At 46.8% G+C, this 21,082-nt stretch overlaps 1 protein-coding gene across 1 annotated transcript in view; it reads right to left on the bottom strand.

The window, feature by feature from the left end:
• LOC140116753 (transient receptor potential cation channel subfamily V member 3-like) overlaps window positions 1-19,251 on the bottom strand; it is a 111,800-nt gene extending 92,549 nt beyond the window's left edge. The window contains exon 1 of the mRNA XM_072133187.1: window positions 18,875-19,251. Within this exon, the coding sequence (XP_071989288.1) occupies window positions 18,875-18,987 (113 nt within the window). The 5' untranslated portion in view covers window positions 18,988-19,251. The remainder of the gene's footprint in view (window positions 1-18,874) is intronic.
• Between the last annotated feature and the right edge of the window lie 1,831 nt (window positions 19,252-21,082).

The following is a 21,082-nucleotide window of genomic DNA, read 5'->3' as shown; positions in this document are numbered from 1 at the left end:
ACTTTCATACTCACCTACAGGCGGCTTCCTGATGCTCCGTTCCGCGTGGCTGGATTCCGGTCTCCTGTCTTCTCTGTGTTGTATCAGCCGGCAGACACGCGTCCACGCGATCTGCCGGCTGGTGCACAATATCACGTGGCGGTGTCACGTGATATTGTGCGCAGTCGGCAGATCGCGTGGACGCGTGTCTGCCGGCTGATACAACACAGAGAAGACCGGAGACCGAAGACCAGCTGCAGGGAAGACAGAAGAGGAGCTGCCGAACATCGGGAGCCACGCGGTCCATCGGGCCTTCGGAGGGTGAGTATGGAAATTTTTTTTGTGTTTTATTGACTCGTGTATAAGCCGAGGGGAGGTTTTTCAGCACGTTTTTTGTGCTGAAAAACTCGGCTTATACACGAGTATATACGGTAACCAGAAAACTGACGGTTTAGTTTAGAATCAATTTACACAGGACTGTCTGAGCTCGGATTCCAGCAGTCCTATGCACACTGAAACACCACTTTTACACCATTTTACATCACATTAAAGAGTAATAAAAAGTTATCAAAAGGTCCCCCAGTCCTCAAAATGGTAGCAATGAAAACAACGGCTCATTAAGCAAAAAAAAATCACACCTCCCCAGCTCCGTGCACTAAAGTTATTAGTGTCACAAGATGGCGAAACTATTTTCTTTTTCGTACACTGTTTTAATTATTGAAAAAGTATTAAAATACAATAAAACCTACAAATCTGGTATCACTGCGATTTTACCGAACCAAAGAATAAAGGAGACAAATGATTTGGAGCGCACAGCGAAAGTATTAAAATCCAGCTTCCCAGTACACGACATGGAATAATAAATGAGAAGTAAAATAAGTTACACGAAAAATAAGCCCTCACACAGGTATAAATATATAAATGCACATATAAATATATAATATAATGTGTATATACATAAATACATACATAGAAATACATATGTTACTTACTCTTTGGTTGTCCAAGGTGGCGGCCATGCTGGCGGGCAGAAGTTCAGGTGTCTGTTGTTCCGGGGGGGTGGGGGGTGGTTGTCCAGGTGTGGACAGTGGTTGTCCGCACCTGGCAGTGGTTGGGAGGATGGGGCGCGTGCCAGCAGTGAGGGCTCTGCTTGCCCTCTCTGGCACGCGTGCCATAGGTTCGCCACCACTGCCATAGAGTGAGCGCCACACGTCCATCCCAAGCTTTCACATAAGTGACTGAGCTTACTCTTTTTATTTAAGGAGGGTTTCCACCCGGTTTCCACTCCAGAGATGCTGGTGGGGGAATATAAATAAATGCCATGGTAATTTTAATTCCTTTCAGAGTGCCATGTAAAAAGACAAACCTGCCTTCTTTATCAATATGCTTTTTTTCCATTTTAAAGTCAATATTCCTGTGTAGAACTGACACTCCTCTGGAAAAAATAGTACCAAATGAGTGATATTCCTCCCCAATCCAATTTTTCCTAAATCTTCTGGCATGTTCTTCTGTCAAATGAGTCTCAGTCAGAGCAACAAATGCTGGCTGGTGTTTGTTGATAATATCAAATATCTGACATCTTTTGATTTTCTCGCTGGACCATCTAATATTCCATGTTATTATTTTAACCTCACATTCCTCACAACCCCAGCGGACCCCCTCCCTTCCCCCAAATAACCCGATTTCATACCTCCTAATCCGGGTCTCAACCTTCTCTCCTAATACCATCCATCCCTCCTCCCTCCACTGCCCCCCATCCGACCTCAAAATAAACCACAGTGTTACTTTATACAGTCTCCAGCATAATAAAGGTCATATCGGTGAGATTCACCCACCTATCATTTATTTCAGACCCTCTGAATCTAACCATTTTCCCGCCTCCTCTGGCGAGGAAAAAAAATGTGCTTTATCTTTATAAATAACGCATAGTTTAAAGGGAAATAACAATGCGTATTGCAGTTGAGCCCCAGCAAGCCTTTTTTTAACCCCTTTAAATCTGGCCCTTTGCAGCTGAGTGTCCCTAGAAAAATCCGGGTAGATAGCAATTTTGGCACCATTAAAAATGATTTCTGGTTTCCTTCAACTCTCCTGTAAAATCTTATCCCTATCTTGGGAATTAATTAATTTCGCCAGTACAGCCCGGGGGTGGGGGTGCACCAGGGAGGGGCTTATTCAGGGGAATACGGTGCGCTCTTTCCACTCCGAAAACTGCTGAAAAACATTCGCTTCCAAAGGTCTCAATTAGCCCTTTCTGAATAGTTTGCGAAAGGTCTCTACCACTTTCCTCCTCTGGGATACCAACTATACGGATATTGTTTCTTCTGGATCTATCTTCCAGATCAATTATTTTATCTTGTAATTTCTTATTAGTCAGTTTATTCTGCTCCATCTCCTTCCTCATATCTTTCATCTGATTAACCAAACTGTTACAGTCTTTTTCCATGTCTTTAGATTTATCTCTAAGTTTACTCATTTCGTCTCTTATTACCATAACTTCTGTCTGTAGAGAGCCAAGTTGTTGACTTAAGTCGCCTATCACCACCTTGGATTCCTCCACTGCCACTTTCGTTTCTTTAACCGCCGCCAAAATCTGTTGTAATGTTTCTTTCAATTCCCCTGGTAGCTCCTCCACCTGCAGGGCCGTAAATCTAGAACCCCCATCTAGACCCCCCTCTAGCTCTTTTGGATTTTGTCTCGTTTTTGCAGGGGATCCTTTCCAAAGCTTGTCAATTCCCCCCCCCCCCCCTGATTTCCGTTGGGCAGCTTTAGGACCCATAATCTTCCACACTCAGGTTCAAATAACGTAACTGATGACACACCAGGTGACACAGTCACCTTACCCAGCCCTTTCTCAATGCCCAAATTTCACTTTACTGCCACAAACCTTTACAGCAATTGGCTAATAGAACCCTGCCTGGTTCCCTCGGGTTTCAATCTAAAGGGACCTACCATATATACTCGAGTATAAGCCGAGACCCCTAATTTTACCACCAAAAACTGGGAAAACCTATTGACTCGAGTATAAGCCGAGGGTGTAGTATACAGCCAGCCCCCATGTAGTATACAGCCAACCAGCCCCCATGTAGTATACAGCCAGCCCCCAGTAGTATACAGCTTGCCCCCAGTAGTATACAGCCTGCCCACCAGTAGTATACAGCCTGCCCCCTGTAGTATACAGCTTGTCCCCTTGCAGTATACAGCCTGCCCCCAGTAGTATACAGCTTGCCCCAGTAGTATACAGCTTGCCCCCGTAGTATACAGCCTGCACCCAGTAGTATACAGCCTGCCCCCAGTAGTATACAGCTTGCCCCCAGTAGTATACAGCTTGCCCCCAATAGTATACAGCTTTCCCCCAGTACTATACAGCCTGCCCCCAGTAGTATACAGCCTGCCTCCAGTAGTATATAGCCTGCCCCCAGTAGTATACAGCCTGCCACCAGTAGTACACAGCACAGCCCCCAGTAGTATACAGCTTGTCCCCAGTAGTATACAGCCTGCCCCCATCAGTATACAGTCTGCCCTCAGTAGTATACAGCAGCCCCTATACAGATAAAGAAATAAACTGAATACTCACCCTCCGTTGTCCCGATGTTCGTCGCGGCTCCCGGCGGCTTCCGATCCCCATCGCGGCTCCCGGCGGCTTCTTCACTCTTTTCTGGCCGGGAGATCGCGCTGGCCGTCGCACACTGTGATGCCGCGCTGTCGCAGCCGATGACGTCATCCGCGGCGACAGCGTCGCATCACAGTGTGCGACGGCCAGCGCAATCTCCCGTCCACTGAAGAGTGAAGAAGCTGCGACAGGGATCGGGAGCCGCCGGGAGCCGCAAGGAACATCGGTGACACCGGAGGGTGAGTATTAATGTATTTATTTTTATCATTGACTCGTGTATAAGCCGAGGCAAGGTTTTTCAGCACATTTTTTGTGCTGAAAATTTCGGCTTATACACGAGTATATACGGTATTCTCTTAACAAACACATATATTAACAGTGAACGGGTCAAGCAAGATCAGCAGTGAGAAAAAATAAGATCCCAAAACCGAAACACTATCCAGTGTATAAGCACCGTTGAACCAGGAACCAGCGGGTGGAGGCTAACAGTGCTTCAATAAACAGAAAGGTTCAAGGCTCCCCCTTTCCTTCGTATGAGGTCAGAGTCAATATCTTACAGGGAGGTCACCGTTATTAGTCACAAAATTAGTAGCAAGCAGCCTAGGCGCAGTCGGCCATATATTAATCATAAGTTAGTAGTATTAATTCTTGTGCAAGCAAAAAGATATACTTCACTTCATGTAAAGTCACTGTTAATGACATACAAGGTGGTCGCCTTCAGACATGGGGGGATTAGTAACAAACCGCATAAGAGCGATCAGCTGTGTATTAACCATGAATAAGTAGCATCCAGTTCCCAGATTTAGGCTTAAGCAATTAAGGAGAGCAAACAAAAGGGTAAGAGTCCAGCAGCTGACGGGGCGATTCAGGGGTCCACCCTTGTTTCGTATAAGACCAGTATTACAGGGTGTTCGCCAACAATCATCACAGGATTAGTAGCAAGCAGCATAGGCACGGTCAGCCATGTATTAACCATGAATTAGTAGCATTGGTTCTTAGAATTAATAGCAAACAGCATAGGCACAGTCAGCCATGTATTAACCATGAATTAGTAGCCTTATTCTTGTGATTAATAACAAGCAGCATAAACACAGTCAGCCATACACTCACCGGCCACTTTATTAGGTACACCATGCTAGTAACGGGTTGGACCCCCTTTTGCCTTCAGAACTGCCTCAATTCTTCGTGGCATAGATTCGACAAGGTGCTGGAAGCATTCCTCAGAGATTTTGGTCCATATTGACATGATGGCATCACACAGTTGCCGCAGATTTGTCGGCTGCACATCCATGATGCGAATCTCCCGTTCCACCACATCCCTAAGATGCTCTATTGGATTGAGATCTGGTGACTGTGGAGGCCATTTGAGTACAGTGAACTCATTGTCATGTTTAAGAAACCAGTCTGAGATGATTCCAGCTTTATGACATGACGCATTATCCTGCTGAAAGTAGCCATCAGATGTTGGGCACATTGTGGTCATAAAGGGATGGACATGGTCAGCAACAATACTCAGGTAGGCTGTGGCGTTGCAACGATGCTCAATTGGTACCAAGGGGCCCAAAGAGTGCCAAGAAAATATGCCCCACACCATGACACCACCACCAGCAGCCTGAACCCTTGATACAAGGCAGGATGGATCCATGCTTTCATGTTGTTGACGCCAAAATCTGACCCTACCATCCGAATGTCACAGCAGAAATCGAGACTCATCAGACCAGGCAACGTTTTACCAATCTTCTACTGTCCAATTTCGATGAGCTTGTGCAAATTGTAGCCTCAGTTTCCTGTTCTTAGCTGAAAGGAGTGGCACCCGGTGTGGTCTTCTGCTGCTGTAGCCCAGCTGCCTCAAAGTTCAACGTACTGTGCGTTCAGAGATGCTCTTCTGCCTACCTTGGTTGTAACGGGTGGCGATTTGAGTCACTGTTGCCTTTCTATCAGCTCGAACCAGTCTGCCCATTCTCCTCTGACCTCTGGCATCAACAAGGCATTTCCGCTCACAGAACTGCCGCTCACTGGATGTTTTTTCTTTTTCGGACCATTCTCTGTAAACCCTAGGGATGGTTGTGCGTGAAAATCCCAGTAGATCAGCAGTTTCTGAAATACTCAGACCAGCCCTTCTGGCACCAACAACCATGCCACGTTCAAAGGCACTCAAATCACCTTTCTTCCCCATGCTAATGCTCGGTTTGAACTGCAGGAGATTGTCTTGACCATGTCTACATGCCTAAATGCACTGAGTTGCCGCCATGTGATTGGCTGATTAGAAATTAAGTGTTAACGAGCAGTTGGACAGGTGTACCTAATAAAGTGGCTGGTGAGTGTATATTAACCATGCATGGGGGAGATTAGTAGCAAACAGCATAGGCACAGTCCGCCGTATATTCACCATAAATTAGTCGTATTAGCAGTCTTGGTTCTTGAGTCAAGGCTTATGCACAGTGGAGAGTTTTCACCTAAGAGGCCAGGTAGTCAGTAGCCTTATTACTGTTGCAGAGCAAGAACAGTCTACTTTTAGTTGGTACTGTGAGAGCCCCCAACAATCAGAGTGTATTCACTCCTATGATAATATCAAACTGAAAATTCCACTCACGGATCCACCTAGGTCATCTTCTTTCTCCCTGAGCACTCCAAACCGGTCATTTAGCCATCTTGGGGGAATCGCGCTGAATCCGGCCACTCTGGCCCCTCTATGCTTGCCTTTACTCCAATTCCCGGTTTCCTGTGCAGGCTCCCCTGTATCTTAGGTAATCCCCGATCTCACCTCCTTCTGTGCGCTTGATCAAAGGACTCACTGCCGGTTTCCAGGAGTTCACTTCGGCATACAGGCGCCGGCCACAAATCGCGGTAGTTCATGCTGCTGCTGGGCATCTACACAGCGCCAAAGACAAGCAGGCGCTGGACTCGAGTAGCGGTGCCGGACACATACGGGAACTGGACGCCTGCACCACGCCGAGGACGGACGGAGCAGCGGAGAGAGGGGAGGAGCGGCCCGACGTCTCCTACGTCATGCCGTCCCGCGTCCCATGCACCAAAACTCCCGTGTTTTGCTTTAATGATATACTGGGAGAGTCTTAGAAAGGAGTAAGATTTTGATATATACTACAGACATACGAAAAATATTCATATAACCACAAAAAAAAAAATCACACCCCCCCTCCCTGGGGGTAACCATCACAGGTATGGCCCTCTGGAGTTGAGGAGTAGCCATCACGGGTATGGCCTCCTGGAGTGGAGGAGTAGCCATCATGGGTATGGCCTCCTGGAGTAGAGGAGTAGCCATCAGGGGAATGGCCCCCTGGAGTGGAGAGGTAGCCATTAGCTGTACAGAACCATTAGCTAGGCAGAGGTGCAATAATTTTTGTATTTTAATAGGAGAGGGTATGTTAGCCCCCATGTGTTTATTGGAATCATGGTTACTCTTTTATGATTCCCTGCTTCACTGTTTTTAATTGGATTATTATTGCTGTCATTACTTTATAGTCTTTTACATTTTGTAGAGTTGGGCTATGCTATTTTACTTGGACATTTCCTCAATAGTTTTGCAAAAACATCTCTGAGAACTAGAGTTTATTGGCTTTGTGGGGGGTTGAGTCCATTTGATGTGTTAAACGGCCTCTTCTATGGCGGTCGAGGAGTTGGGTGGAAGTTGCAGGTGGACTTAATTTTAACTAATAGAGGATGTTAAACCTCATGGTGGTGAACAGGCTGAGCTTTGGAAGTGGCCAGCCTGAAGGATGTCTTAATGGTAATGTCATCCAGGGGTGGGCACGGTGGTGAAGCACAGGAGTGAGGATCTTCACAAGGGTCATTGGTGCCCTTAAAGTGGACTGGCTCTGCTAGAATGGCAAGCCAGAGCGTGCCGCCCCTTTATTGCTGCCTGGCCGGTGGGCTGTATGTCAGGCAGCTGGGGATCTCACAGTATAGGTGAATCCCATTCCTAGCAATTCACCCAACTCCTCCTTTAACTGTTTTAGTCTTGTGATTTAAATAAAGCTGTGGCCTATTTGAAAAAAGTCAAAGACAGTTAATGTACTTACTGTCCAGGTGGAGCCATGCACACCTATTCTCCCATTTGGGGGCAGCTACAAAAGTGGCTTCCAGAGACATACAGCCCAAGGCCAAATCCTCCTCTTCTCTAGCTAACTTATTTTTGATATATGAAATAGATGATTGTAGGATACCACACAAATATGCCTTAAAACCTTCCCAATAATAAGCATGGTGATCATATGGGTTATTGTGTAGGTCGTACGTGTCTAACAGTGCGGGGTCTGATCTTGATCCCCAATAGAGATGAGCACTAAAATGCTTGGGTGCTCGTTATTCGAGACAAACTTTTCCAGATGCTTGAGTGCTCGTCTCGAATAACGAGCCCCATTGAAGTCAATGGGAGACTCGAGCATTTTTCAAGGGGACCAAGGCTCTGCACAGGGAAGCTTGGCCAAACACCTGGGAACCTCAGAAAAGGATGAAAACACCACGGAAATGGACAGGAAACAGCAGGGGCAGCATGCATGGATGCCTCTGAGGCTGCTTAATCGTACCATTATGCCAAAATTATGGGCAACAGCATGGCCATGACAGAGTGACCGAATGAGGCTAGATAGCATCTAAAACATGCAATAATTGACCCTGACACTATAGGGGATGGCATGCAGAGGCAGCGGCAGGCTAGAGAGTCTCATGGCGACATACCCTAAATGGACTCAGGCTTCAAACCAATGGGTGGCAGAGAGGAACCAAAGGAGGTGAGCAAGAAGCGCTGAAATGATTTCCTATGTGAACAAAAGGTTGACGGTATATTTAGTCGATAACACAGCATGGTGGCAACATAGTGACCAAGTTCCATAACGTATCTGGTGAAACACCCGAAAAATGAGCCTGACACAGTTCGTTTGATAAGGGGACGACATGTGGAGGCAGCCATGGAGACGACTTCTATGATTAACAGCGACAGTATGGGGCATCCATATTGCGCTGCTATGATTGCAACTTCAGGCCTTCAGCATGGCGGCGACAGATGGGCCGAGTTCCACTATGTATCTGGTGAAACACCTGAAAATTTTGCCTGACACAGCTCGTTTGATAAGGGGACGATGTATGGAGGCAGTGAAGTAGTAGTAGATTAAAGGTGCTGCAGTTAAAACTATGTTAGTTGGATCTTGGGATGGAGCTGGCGGTCCGCTGCCAGACGAGCTTTCGCCTGTCCAAGCCCCTGTCTCTCGGCTTGGACAGGTGGTCCTCCAGAAAAATTAAATAGATTGACTGCCTGTATGTGGCAGTTCAAAAAAGTTTTCAAACCAGAGGAGCAGGTAGGTGGTCCTCCAGAAAAATTAAATAGATTGACTGCCTGTATGTGACACTCCCAAAAATTGTTTGAAACAGAAGACCGGGTAGGTGACCCTCCAGAAAAATTAAATACATAGAGTACTATAGCTAGAGCCAGTTGTCCCTGGCAAAAAATAGCCAGTTTCCTCTGCTTTAGTGTACAAAGAGGAGGAGAAGGAGGAAAATGAGGAGGAGGAGTGCATAAATTATTCAGGTTGAGCTTCCTTCACATGGTGGAGAATGGAAATCCTGAGAAATCCAGGCTTTATTCATCTTGATAAGCGTCAGCCTGTCAGCGCTGTCAGTCGAGAGCCGTGTACGCTTATCTGTGATGATGCCACCAGCTGCACTGAAAACCCGCTCGGACAACACGCTAGCGGCAGGGCAGGCAAGAACCTCCAAGGCGTACAGCGCCAGTTCGTGCCACATGTCCAGCTTTGAAACCCAGTAGTTGTAGGGAGCTGTGTGATCATTTAGGACGATGGTATGGTCAGCTACGTACTCCCTCACCATCTTTCTGTAAAGATCAGCCCTACTCTGCCGAGACTGGGGACAGGTGACAGTGTCTTGCTGGGGTGACATAAAACTGGCGAAGGCCTTGTAAAGCGTACCCCTGCCAGTGCTGGACAAGCTGCCTGCTCGCCTACTCCCCCTTGCTACTTGTCCCGCAGAAGTACGCCCTCTGCCACTAGCGCTGTCAGAAGGGAAATACTGTTTCAGCTTGTGCACCAGGGCCTGCTGGTATTCATGCATTCTCACACTCCTTTCCTCTCCAGGGATGAGAGTGGAAAGATTTTGCTTGTACCGTGGGTCCAGTAAAGTGAATACTCAGTAATCGGGGCTGGAATAAATTCTTTGAACGCGAGGGTCATGGGACAGGCAGCCTAGCATGAAATCTGCCATATGCGCCAGAGTACCAACACGCAAGAATTCACTCCCCTCACTAGCCTGACTCTCCATATCCTCCTCCTCCAACTCCTCTTCTCCCTCGCCAACATTCTCCTCCTCTTCCTCCTCCACCTCCTCAGATATGCGCTGAGAAACAGACCTGAGGGTGCTTTGGCTATCAACAAGGGAATCTTCTTCCCCCGTCTCTTGTGACGAGTGCAAAGCTTCCGACATCATGCTGACCAGAGAGTTTTTCAACAGGCCAAGCAGCGGGATGGTGAGGCTGATGATGGCGGCATCGCCACTGACCATCTGTGTCGACTCCTCAAAGTTACTCAGCACCTGACAGATATCAGACATCCACGTCCACTCCTCATTGTAGACTTGAGGAAGCTGACTGACGTGACTACCAGTTCTGGTGGAAGTTGACATCTGGCAGTCTACAATCGCTCTGCGCTGCTGGTAAACTCTGGATAACATGGTTAATGTTGAATTCCACCTCGTAGGCATGTCGCACAACAGTCAGTGAGCGAGCAGTTGGAGGCGGCACTGCGCTGCCCTGAGAGTGGCAGCATCTGTGCTGGACTTCCTGAAATGCACACAGATGCGGCGCACCTTCGTGAGCAAATCAGACAGATTCGGGTATGTCTTAAGGAACCGCTGAGATTTAACACATGGGCCAGGCATGGCACATGTGTCAGTCTGCCGATTTGCAGAGCCACCACCAGGTTAAGGCCGTTGTCACACACAACCATGCCTGGCTTCAGGTTCAGCGGTGCCCGCCACAGATCAGTCTGCGTCGTGATGCCCTGTAATAACTCTAGGGCGGTGTGCCTTTTATCGCCTAAGCTCAGCAGTTTGAGCACCGCCTGCTGTCGCTTAGCGACGGCACTGCTGCTGTGCCTAGAGCTACCGACTGATGGCGCCATGCCCACGAATGGTAATTGGGAGGAGGAGGTGGAGGAGGGGTGGGAGGAGGAGGAGGCATAGTAGGCCTGAGAGACCTGGACCGAGGTAGGCCCCGCAATCCTCGGCGTCGCCAGTATATGACCAGCTCCAGGGTCAGACTCGGTCCCAGCCTCCACCAAGTTAACCCAATGTGCCGTCAGCGATATATAGTGGCCCTGCCCAGCAGCACTCGTCTACGTGTCCGTGGTCAGGTGGACCTTGTCAGAAATGGCGTTGGTCAGGGCACGGATGATGTTCTCTGACATGTGCTGGTGAAAGGCTGGGATGGCACATCGGGAAAAGTAGTGGCGGCTGGGGACCGAATACCGAGGGGCGGCCGCCGCCATGAGGTTGCGAAAGCTTGGGCAAGTGGGTGGGTTGCGCTATACTTCCTTTTGCGCTCCAGCGTCTGGGGTATGGAGAGCTGAACGCTGGAGGATGCTGTGGAGGATCGTGGAGGCGAAGATGGGGTTTTCGCACAGGAGGTTTTTGGGCCGGGGTCCTGGGCAGGGGGCTGACTAGCACATGACACAGGGGAAGGAGCAGTGGTGTGCCCGGCCGGAGGTGAACGGGCTTGGTGCCATTGAGTGGGGTGTTTAGCATTCATATGCCTGCGCATACTGGTGGTAGTTAAGCTAGTAGTGTTGGAACCCCTGCTGATCCTGGTTTGGCACAGGTTGCACACCACAGTCCGTCGGTCATCCGGTGTTTCTTTAAAGAACCTCCAGACTTCTGAAAATCTAGCCATGAGTAAGGTTGTGTACCGAAACGCGTAGGCTTGTAGCCTTTATGTCTTTTTTCAATCCTATGTACTGTGCTATACATGTTCACTTTTTTAAAAGGACAAAATAACGACTCCACGTGCCCAGCTGGATGTGTTTTCACTTCTCAAGTATCTGAAAATCTAGCCCTCGCCACGGGAGCTTGACTACGTGAAACATTTGGAGCTGATGCACCAGCTCTGGCCCTGCCTCTCCGTCTGGCCCCACCACTGCCTCTTCCAACCTGTTCTGGTATAGGACTCGCCTTTGTCTCAGAAGCACTGTGTTCACCCGGCCTATCAACCAGCTTGGGTCTGTCACCCAGCTTGGGTCTGTCACCTCATCATACTCCCATCCCTCAGTCTGCTCCCCCCTCGGACTTCCTGCCCTGACAATAACTTCACCACTGTCTGACAACCGTGTCTCCTCATCGTCCGACACCTCTTTACATACTTCTTCCACTATGTCAATAATGTCATCATCACCCACAGACTGCGACCGGTGGAAAACCTGGGCATCGGAAAAGAGCTCAGCAGCAACCAGACAAGTGGTTTGTGACTGTGGGAAGGGTCCAGAAAACAGTTCCTCAGAGTATGCCGGTTCAAATGCCAAATTTTCCTGGGAGGGGGCAGACTGGGGGGAAGCAGACTGAGGTGGAGGTGCTGGAGGAGTGCTGATTTCGGTGACATGGGTGGACTGCGTGGAAGACTGACTGGTGGACAAATGGCTAGAAGCATTGTCCGCAATCCACAACATCACCTGTTCGCACTGTTCTGGCCTCAACAGTGCTCTACCACGAGTCCCAGTAACTTGAGACATGAACCTAGGGTGTGTAGCTCTGCGGCGTTCCCCTGCTCCCTCATCAGCAGGTGGTGTCTCACCCCGCCCAGGACCACGGCCTCTGACCCCTGCTGTAGTTGGACTCCCACGTCCACGCCCTTTTTTTTTAAACAAAACGATGCTATCCTATTTCTATGGCTAGTTTCTAACCTACACTGACTACATAACTGGATTTTGTGCTGTGCCTGATGACTTTGAGTTATAAAAAAAAATGAACGTAAAAAAAATAAATAAATGAGCAGACTGTGCCTAATTCAAATCAAACCCCTAATAAATTGTCCCACTTCGGTGTTTGAGATGGATATGTGTGTCACTAAGAGATAAACACAACGGTCACAAGTCTTCCTGCAAATTCCTCACAATATGGTACTAGCTGCACTACTAGTGCCAGCAAGCCCAGCCACAAGCAAACAAAAAAAAAAAATATATAATGCTATTGTAGGCCTAAGTAAGCCGTTTGGGTTCTCCTATGGCTATTTTCTAGTCTTCACTGAAAGCACACTGCTATGCCAGATGACTTTGAGTTATCAAAAAAAATAAACGTAAAAAAAAATAAATCAGCAGACTGTGCCTAATTCAAATCAAACCCCTAATAAATTGTCCCACTTAGGTGTTTGAGATGGATATGTGTGTCACTAAGAGCTAAATAGAACGTTCCCAAGTCTCCCTGCAAATTCCTCACAATATGGTACTAGCTGCACTACTAGTGCCAGCAAGCCCAGCCACAAGCAAACAAAAAAAAATAAAATATAACGCTATTGTAGCCCTAAGAAGGGCTGTTGGGTTCTTGTAGACTCACTACTGCCTAACAGTAAGCTAATATAACACCCTAACGCTATCCCTGCAGCAGCGGCAACTCTCTCCCTAACGGCATCCAGACAGAGAATGATCCGAGCAGCGCGGGCAGGGGCTAGTCTATTCCAGGGTCACCTGATCAGGCCAGCCAACCACTGCTATCGACGTGTAAGGGTACCACGTCATGCTGGGTGGAGTGCAGAGTCTCCTGGCTTGTGATTGGCTCTGTTTCTGGCCGCCAAAAATCACAACGGCGGGAGATGCCATTTTCTCGAGCTGGCGAAATACTCGTCCGAGCAGTTTTGAGTACGCTAATGCTTGAACGAGCATCAATCTCGGACGAGTGTGTTCGCTTATCTCTAATCCCCAAGGGCAGCCGGTGAGAGAACCTATCAACAGAGGAGTCGACCACTGTATTCCAGTCCCCCATGCAAATGACTGCGGAACAAGGAGCCAGCCCTGTTGATGGTGGGACATACAGACATAAAATAACATGGGGCTTGCAGTTTATGCATGCATGGGTAAAAAAATATGTACTGTCCGGGTCAGAAACTATGGAACCTAACTCCCATCTAGCCATCCTATGCACTAGTAAGGAAACCTCCCCACTCCCCTCTAGGGAGTTGGAAGAAAGGGTCGAGTGGGCAGACCATTAGACCCATAGGTGATCTAATTCACCAGTTTGACCAGGGGCCATATGTGTTTCCAACAGGGAACTCAAATGAGGGTTGTGGGCACACATTGAGGAAAAAAATCACATTGCGCTTACGCGCCTCTCTCAGAGAGTGCCATGTTGTGCGGTATTTGTTAACTAAGTGAACAAATAACCAGTAAATATACTAGAAATACAGTTAGAGTATAAAGCACACTATACCATAGCCATCTGTTGTGTGACGACAGGGCCCCCCAGAAAACTACAGAGAAGGACACGGGGACACACACCCAGACAGCAGGGATACAGATGAGCCCCAAGGGGGACTGCTCCCTACAAAATGTGGCAAAAGGAAACGGTGGAGATCTGGGTTAGGGTGTAGGTAAATAAAAGACCAAATACCCAGCACTTCATAACGGGCTGTGGACCCGGGCATGTTAACATGATGGGCCTCCTGTAACTGGACATCAGAAGCCAAGGGGCAGCTTATGAACACCAATATACTTGAGAGGCAACCTTCCAGAAAGGGTCAGCAGGCAAAGATTTAGTAAACAGAGTGTGCAAATTATAACTCCTAATTAAATGGATCCTGACTTCAGGAGAAGTTTATAACCAAATACTTATTGCATTAACCCTTTGAAAAAGCATTGAAGTCAATAAGAGATGGCTGCTTAGTTATTTCATCTATTCATAAAGAAGATTGATAGAATATGCACAGTCACTTTTTCTTAACTGAATTATTTGAGGTTGGTTGCTTTCCAGTCTGAATTATAAAGCATACTGCTTACAATACTCAGGAACTAGATCTATATCCGAAAAATAGCTATTGGGCTTGTCCTGTATTTCACCTTTGATTTTTAAGATTAACACCTCCAGTTTCCTCACACATTCCATGAGACAGGTTAAAACAAATCTCAAGGGTAATTGCTACTGCCCCATGGAAAAAAGCAAAAAAAGCCTAAATCTACGATATGTAGCTTTCTTTGAATAAACAGGATTATTGAATACAACAAGTAAATCCTAACAGGAAGTACTTATTATGCTGCCTCATACACATATACAATAAGAGTCCTGATTACCCTGCTCACACACATTGATTGACAGTGAGAGTCCCGATTAATGTGACATGGGGGCCGCAGTGTAACATGGATGTAATGCAGGGTGTAGTGTGACATGGATGTAATGCAGGGTGTAGTGTGACATGGATGCAATGCAGGGTGTAGTGTGACATGGATGTAATGTGAGGGTGCAGTGTGACATGGATGTTATGTGGGGTGCAGGGTGACATGGATGTAATGTGGGGGTGCAGGGTGACATGGATGTAATGCAGGGTGACATGGATGTAATGTGAGGGTGCAGGGTGACATGGATGTAATATGGGGGTGCAGGGTGACATGTATGTTATGTGGGGTGCAGGGCGCCATGCATGTAATGTGTGGGTGCAGGGTGACATGGATGTAATACGGGGTGCAGTGTGACATGGATCTAATGCAGGGTGCAGTGTGACATGGATGTAATGCAGGGTGCAGTGTGACATGGATGTAATGTAGGGAAAGCAGGGTGACATGGATGTAATATGGGGGTGCAGGGTGACATGGATGTAATGTGAGGGTGCAGGGTGACATGGATGTAATGGGGGGGCGCAGGGTGACATGGATGTAATGTGAGGGTGCAGGGTGACATGGATGTAATGTGAGGGTGCAGGGTGACATGGATGTAATGTAGGGAAAGCAGGGTGACATGGATGTAATGTGAGGGTGCAGGGTGACATGGATGTAATGGGGGGGGCGCAGGGTGACATGGATGTAATGTGAGGCTGCAGGGTGACATGGATGTAATGTGATTGCAGTTTGACATGGCTGTAATGTGGGGTGCAGGGCGACATGAATGTAATGAAGGGTGCAGGGTGACATGGATGTAATGTGAGGGTGCAGTGTGACATGGATGTTATGTGGGGTGCAGGGTGACATGGATGTAATGTGGGGGTGCAGGGTGACATGGATGTAATGCAGGGTGACATGGATGTAATGTGAGGGTGCAGGGTGACATGGATGTAATATGGGGGTGCAGGGTGACATGTATGTTATGTGGGGTGCAGGGTGCCATGCATGTAATGTGTGGGTGCAGGGTGACATGGATGTAATACGGGGTGCAGTGTGACATGGATCTAATGCAGGGTGCAGTGTGACATGGATGTAATGCAGGGTGCAGTGTGACATGGATGTAATGTAGGGAAAGCAGGGTGACATGGATGTAATATGGGGGTGCAGGGTGACATGGATGTAATGTGAGGGTGCAGGGTGACATGGATGTAATGGGGGGGCGCAGGGTGACATGGATGTAATGTGAGGGTGCAGGGTGACATGGATGTAATGTGAGGGTGCAGGGTGACATGGATGTAATGTAGGGAAAGCAGGGTGACATGGATGTAATGTGAGGGTGCAGGGTGACATGGATGTAATGGGGGGGCGAAGGGTGACATGGATGTAATGTGAGGGTGCAGGGTGACATGGATGTAATGTGATTGCAGTTTGACATGGCTGTAATGTGGGGAGCAGGGCGACATGAATGTAATGTGGGGTGCAGGGTGACATGGATGTAATGGGGGGGCGCAGGGTGACATGGATGTAATGTGAGGGTGCAGGGTGACATGGATGTAATGTGGGGTGCAGGGTAACATGGCTGTAATGTGGGGTGCAGGGCGACATGAATGTAATGTGGGGTGCAGTGTGACATGTATGTAATGTGGGGTGCAGTGTGACATGGGTGTACTGTGAGGGTGCAGTGTGACATGGATGTAATGTGAGGTTCAGCATGACATAGCTCTTATGTGGGGGTGCAGTGTGACATAGATGTAATGTGGGCTTTCAGTGTGCCATGAATGTATTGCAGGGTGCAGTGTGACATGAATGTAATGTGAGGGTGCAGGGTGACATGAATGTAATGTGGGGGTGCAGGGTGACATGGATGTAATGTGGGGGTGCAGGGTGACATGGATGTAATGTGGGGGTGCAGGGTGACATGGCTGCAATGTGGGTGCAGGGTGACATGGCTGTAATGTGGGGTGCAGGGCGACATGAATGTAATGTGGGGGTGCTGTTGGAGATGGATGTAATGTGGGGTGCAGTGTGACATGGATGTAATGTGGGGGTGCAGTGGGAGATGGATGTAATGTGGGGTGCAGTGTGACATGGATGTAATGTGGGGCTGCAGTGTGACACGGGTGTACTTTGAGGGTGCAGTGTGACATGGATGTAATGTGGGGTGCAGTGTGACATAGCTGTTATGTGGGGGTGCAGTGTGACATGGATGTAATGTGGGGTTCAGGATGACATAACTCTTATGTGGGGGTGCAGTGTGACATAGATGTAACCCAGTGTGAAATGGATGTAATGTGTGGATGCAGGGTGATATGGATGTAATGTGGGGTTCAGGGTGACAAAGCTGTAATGTTGGGGTGCAGTGTGACATAGATGTAATGTGGGGTTCAGGGTGGCACAGATGTAATGTGGGCGTTCAGTGTGCCATGAATGTAATGTGGGGGTGCAGAATCTGTGTGACATGGAGGGAACATGCGGAGCAGGCCACATTTGATAACACTTCCACATGAGTCAAGTCGATGGCTTTTTCTCCTATTGGCTACTGGGTCACCATTGTGACTACTTGGGGGGCAAGCACATTGACTTGAGGGCATCACAGTGACTACTGGGCTTTTAATTGTGGCTTCTGGGGGTAGTAATTTTGTAGGTCAATTTATGCTGTCAGGTTCCCTTTAAGCACCACTATCTAGCTACAATCCTCTGATATTACTAATCAGCATCAAAATCATTCACATGTGTTTTATATATTAGGGGGAGGAGGGTTCCTAACATGTTAGTCACACAGTTTTATATATGAGAAACAAACAGGAAGAAAATCATTAAAGAGAACCCGTCATGCAAAATAACCCCCCTAAACTAAATATATTTTCATAAACTGCCATTAGAGAGCACTGCCTCTATCCCTTCATTGTCCCTCTACATGCCTTCCAATGAAGCTGTCCACTCTATTCATGAGTGGGAGGCACAGCCACACCCCCAGTGCATGACTGACAGCCTGTGTAATGATGTGAGGCTGTATAATGATGTGCTTCCTGGTGCTGGTGGCCACGCCCCCTGCAGCCTGTGTGTGCATGTGTGTGTGTTTAGGAGAGATACAGCAGCTCCAGGCAGCCATGTTACAGCAGAACATGTCAGGCACTTGTGTAGCTCATGTCTGTGTCTCTCACCTGTATATTAGGAGGATGCAGCATGTCTGTAGATGCAGCAAACACATTAGCCATGCTTTACTATACATTACACACAGACATGAGCAGGGGGAGGAGAGGGGAGGGGTAACAGGGGTGACATCACTGCCTCTGACCATGTGACCAGCCTCATTTACATAATAAAGAATAGATGATTTTACAATGAATAATGTATGAAATAACTAGATAAAGGCTGAGATGGGATCCTTGTGAGCTGCTCCAACAGGTAGACGTGACAGGACTAGTGACACAGACCTGATGACAGGGGTCCTTTAAGCTCTGCACTACAGAATTCTGGCATCCAAAAGTTTCAAACCAGGGCAGGATTTTAAAAGGTTTCATATTAATAAATAGCCTCCCCTTAAAGGAGAAATGTATAATTATGTGTTATGGTAATTTGCACCAAACAGCTCTATGTATCTTGCCTGATAGGTTTTTCCACTTTTTCTGCTACCACTTTACTGTAGTAATAGTATGGATTTTTTTTAAAGTCTCACATAAAAAATGTGGTTTAAAATAAATGATTTAAATAAATAAAAATCCATAAGTGTGCCATTGAAAAAAAGAGTTTATCCACAAATAGTTCCCCATACACCCAAGTTAAAAAATCAAAAAGAGTTTCTAAGCAGTGTAAGACATATTCATATTCATCTGGATGCTCCATGGTTATCATAGTTCCATTTATCACATTAGTATTATCATTAACTCTCTAATCCTGTAACTCTAATACATACTGTAGTACAGCGCATTGAAGATGTTTTTGGAAGACAAATATGGAGACTTACCGTAATGTAACGTTCTTTTTAATGAGAGAAACTTCTTCATCTGTTTTGTCAACTGGTTTGGACCTTCCAGAAGTCTTTTTGTTCCTACCCCAACTCCAGAGAAGGCTCCACATAATCTACTAGTGCAGAGGCAACTGCCCAATTTTATTGAAGAATCTATATGAAAAAAAAATTAAAAAAAGCCAGCACTTCTAATGTAGGAGAAAGTGGAGGTTTTTAGGGTTAGGGTCATGTTCAATGTTTCCGTTGGGTTCAGCCTTGGTGTGAGCATAGGAGATGCTCTTCAGCTTGTAACCTAGAGAGAAAACTAGTTTAAAATGCACAAAGGTGGAATAAATAAGACGGAGGAAGGTTCAGCCACAAACCCACCTAACTAGTTCTCCAGTGTCCTGACACGTCCTGACATAAGAGCATATATCCATCAATCTGCCTGTCCTCCATTTCCGGATTGCTCAGCACATGGGCTACTGTATAACTGCTGTATCAGCTGCTTCCACTGGAATGTATGAGATGCTATATAATAGATATCGCCAGTACTTATCCAAAAAACAGGTTTAATGGGACTTTTCACCACTTCAACTTTTTTATATCATTTAACCCCTACAGGACTCACCTTTTTGCATTTCAGTTTATTTTACTCCCCACCTGCAAAAAGCCATAACTTTTTTTTTTTTTCCCGTTATCAGAACTATATGAGAGCTTGTTATCTATGGGGCAAATTGTACTTTAAATAGTAATTTATTAGAAAGGTTGGAAAAATTCCAATGAAATGAAATTGATATAAAATCAGTTGGGGCAATTTTTTTACTGGATTTGTTTTTACGGTTTCCAATGTACAGTCCAAATGACAGATATCATTTATTCTTTGGGTCTGTATGTTTATGGAGATACCAAATTTGTAACTGCATGAAGGTTAATACACATTGGGGCAGATTTACTTACCCGGTCCATTCGCGATCCAGCGGCGCGTTCTCTGCGCTGGATTTGGGTCCAGCCGGGATTTATTAAGGCAGTTCCTCCAACGTCCACCAGGTGGCACTGCTGCGCTGAAAAGCATCGGAGCGCACTCAAGTTCACCGGCCTATTCCTAGTGAAGGTAAGTGCAAGCTCCGCTACACATTTTTTGTTTTAAATGCGGCGTTTTTTCCGAATTCGTCGGGTTTTCGTTCGGCCACACCCCCGATTTCCGTCGCGTGCATGCCAGTGCTGATGCGCCACAATCCGATCGCGTGACCCAAAATCCCGGGGCAATTCAGGGGAAATCGGCGCAAATCGGAAATATTCGGGTAACACGTCGGGAAAACGCAAATCGGGCCCTTAGTAAATGACCCCCATTATTCCACATATTATGGCTCAGCTGGATTTTTTTTCTGTTTACCCTTCTATTCCCTAATAATGAATGTCTTAATTTATTGATCTCTATTGTTTGATGGCCTGAGCCAGGGTGTCTTCTCGGCTCAGAATAACTCATCTGACAGTCAGGGGTGAACCTAAACTTTATGCCGCCTGAGGCAATAATAATAATCTTTATTCATAAAGGGCCATCATTTTCCTGTAGCACTTTACAAATCATAAAGGACATATACAAATAATATATTACATAACAAAGTAGAAACAGTCATCTGTAACAATAGGAATGAGAGCCTAATGACTCCCCGCTTTGCCCCATCAGGTTATTTTTTAAATATATCAGGTTATTTTTTTAGTAAGTGGGTTCTCCATGCAATATTTCACATCCTAATATTGAATGAAAAGAGACACGATTTTGAAGTGTTTGTAGTAAGAGACTGAGCCCTTGATGCTGCCCCGATTTGCTGCCGGTTGTGCTGCCTGAAGCAAGAGGCTCAACCCCTCTCATGGCTGGTGCACCCCCGGCTGAAAGTTGATTAATTAGCTTAGTTTTTCGGGTCGGTTCAGTCCTCAATATGCTAATTAGGTTATCTACTGTCCTTGGTTGTAGTTTACAACAATTTTTCCCATCTGATGTAGAGATCCAAAAATAATTTCTTTTGCTAGAAAGAAAATTCCACCAAGAGTGACCCCTAACTTGGAGTGGATGTAGGTTATATAAGGTCCTTTTTTAAACCAAGAAGGAACCAAAATGACCAGAAAAAATGTTAAGAACTCTTCCGATTGGTAATGGATAATTGATTACAAGTTGCTTTTGTGATGATTGTAAATTTGATCTACTGAGTCCTATATCCTCCA

The sequence above is a fragment of the Engystomops pustulosus genome, chromosome 2 (assembly GCF_040894005.1).
Source record: "Engystomops pustulosus chromosome 2, aEngPut4.maternal, whole genome shotgun sequence".
Taxonomy (NCBI): Eukaryota; Metazoa; Chordata; class Amphibia; order Anura; family Leptodactylidae; genus Engystomops; species Engystomops pustulosus.
The sequence above is the reverse complement of the archived record's forward strand: the minus strand, read 5'-3'. Positions and strand labels throughout refer to the sequence as shown.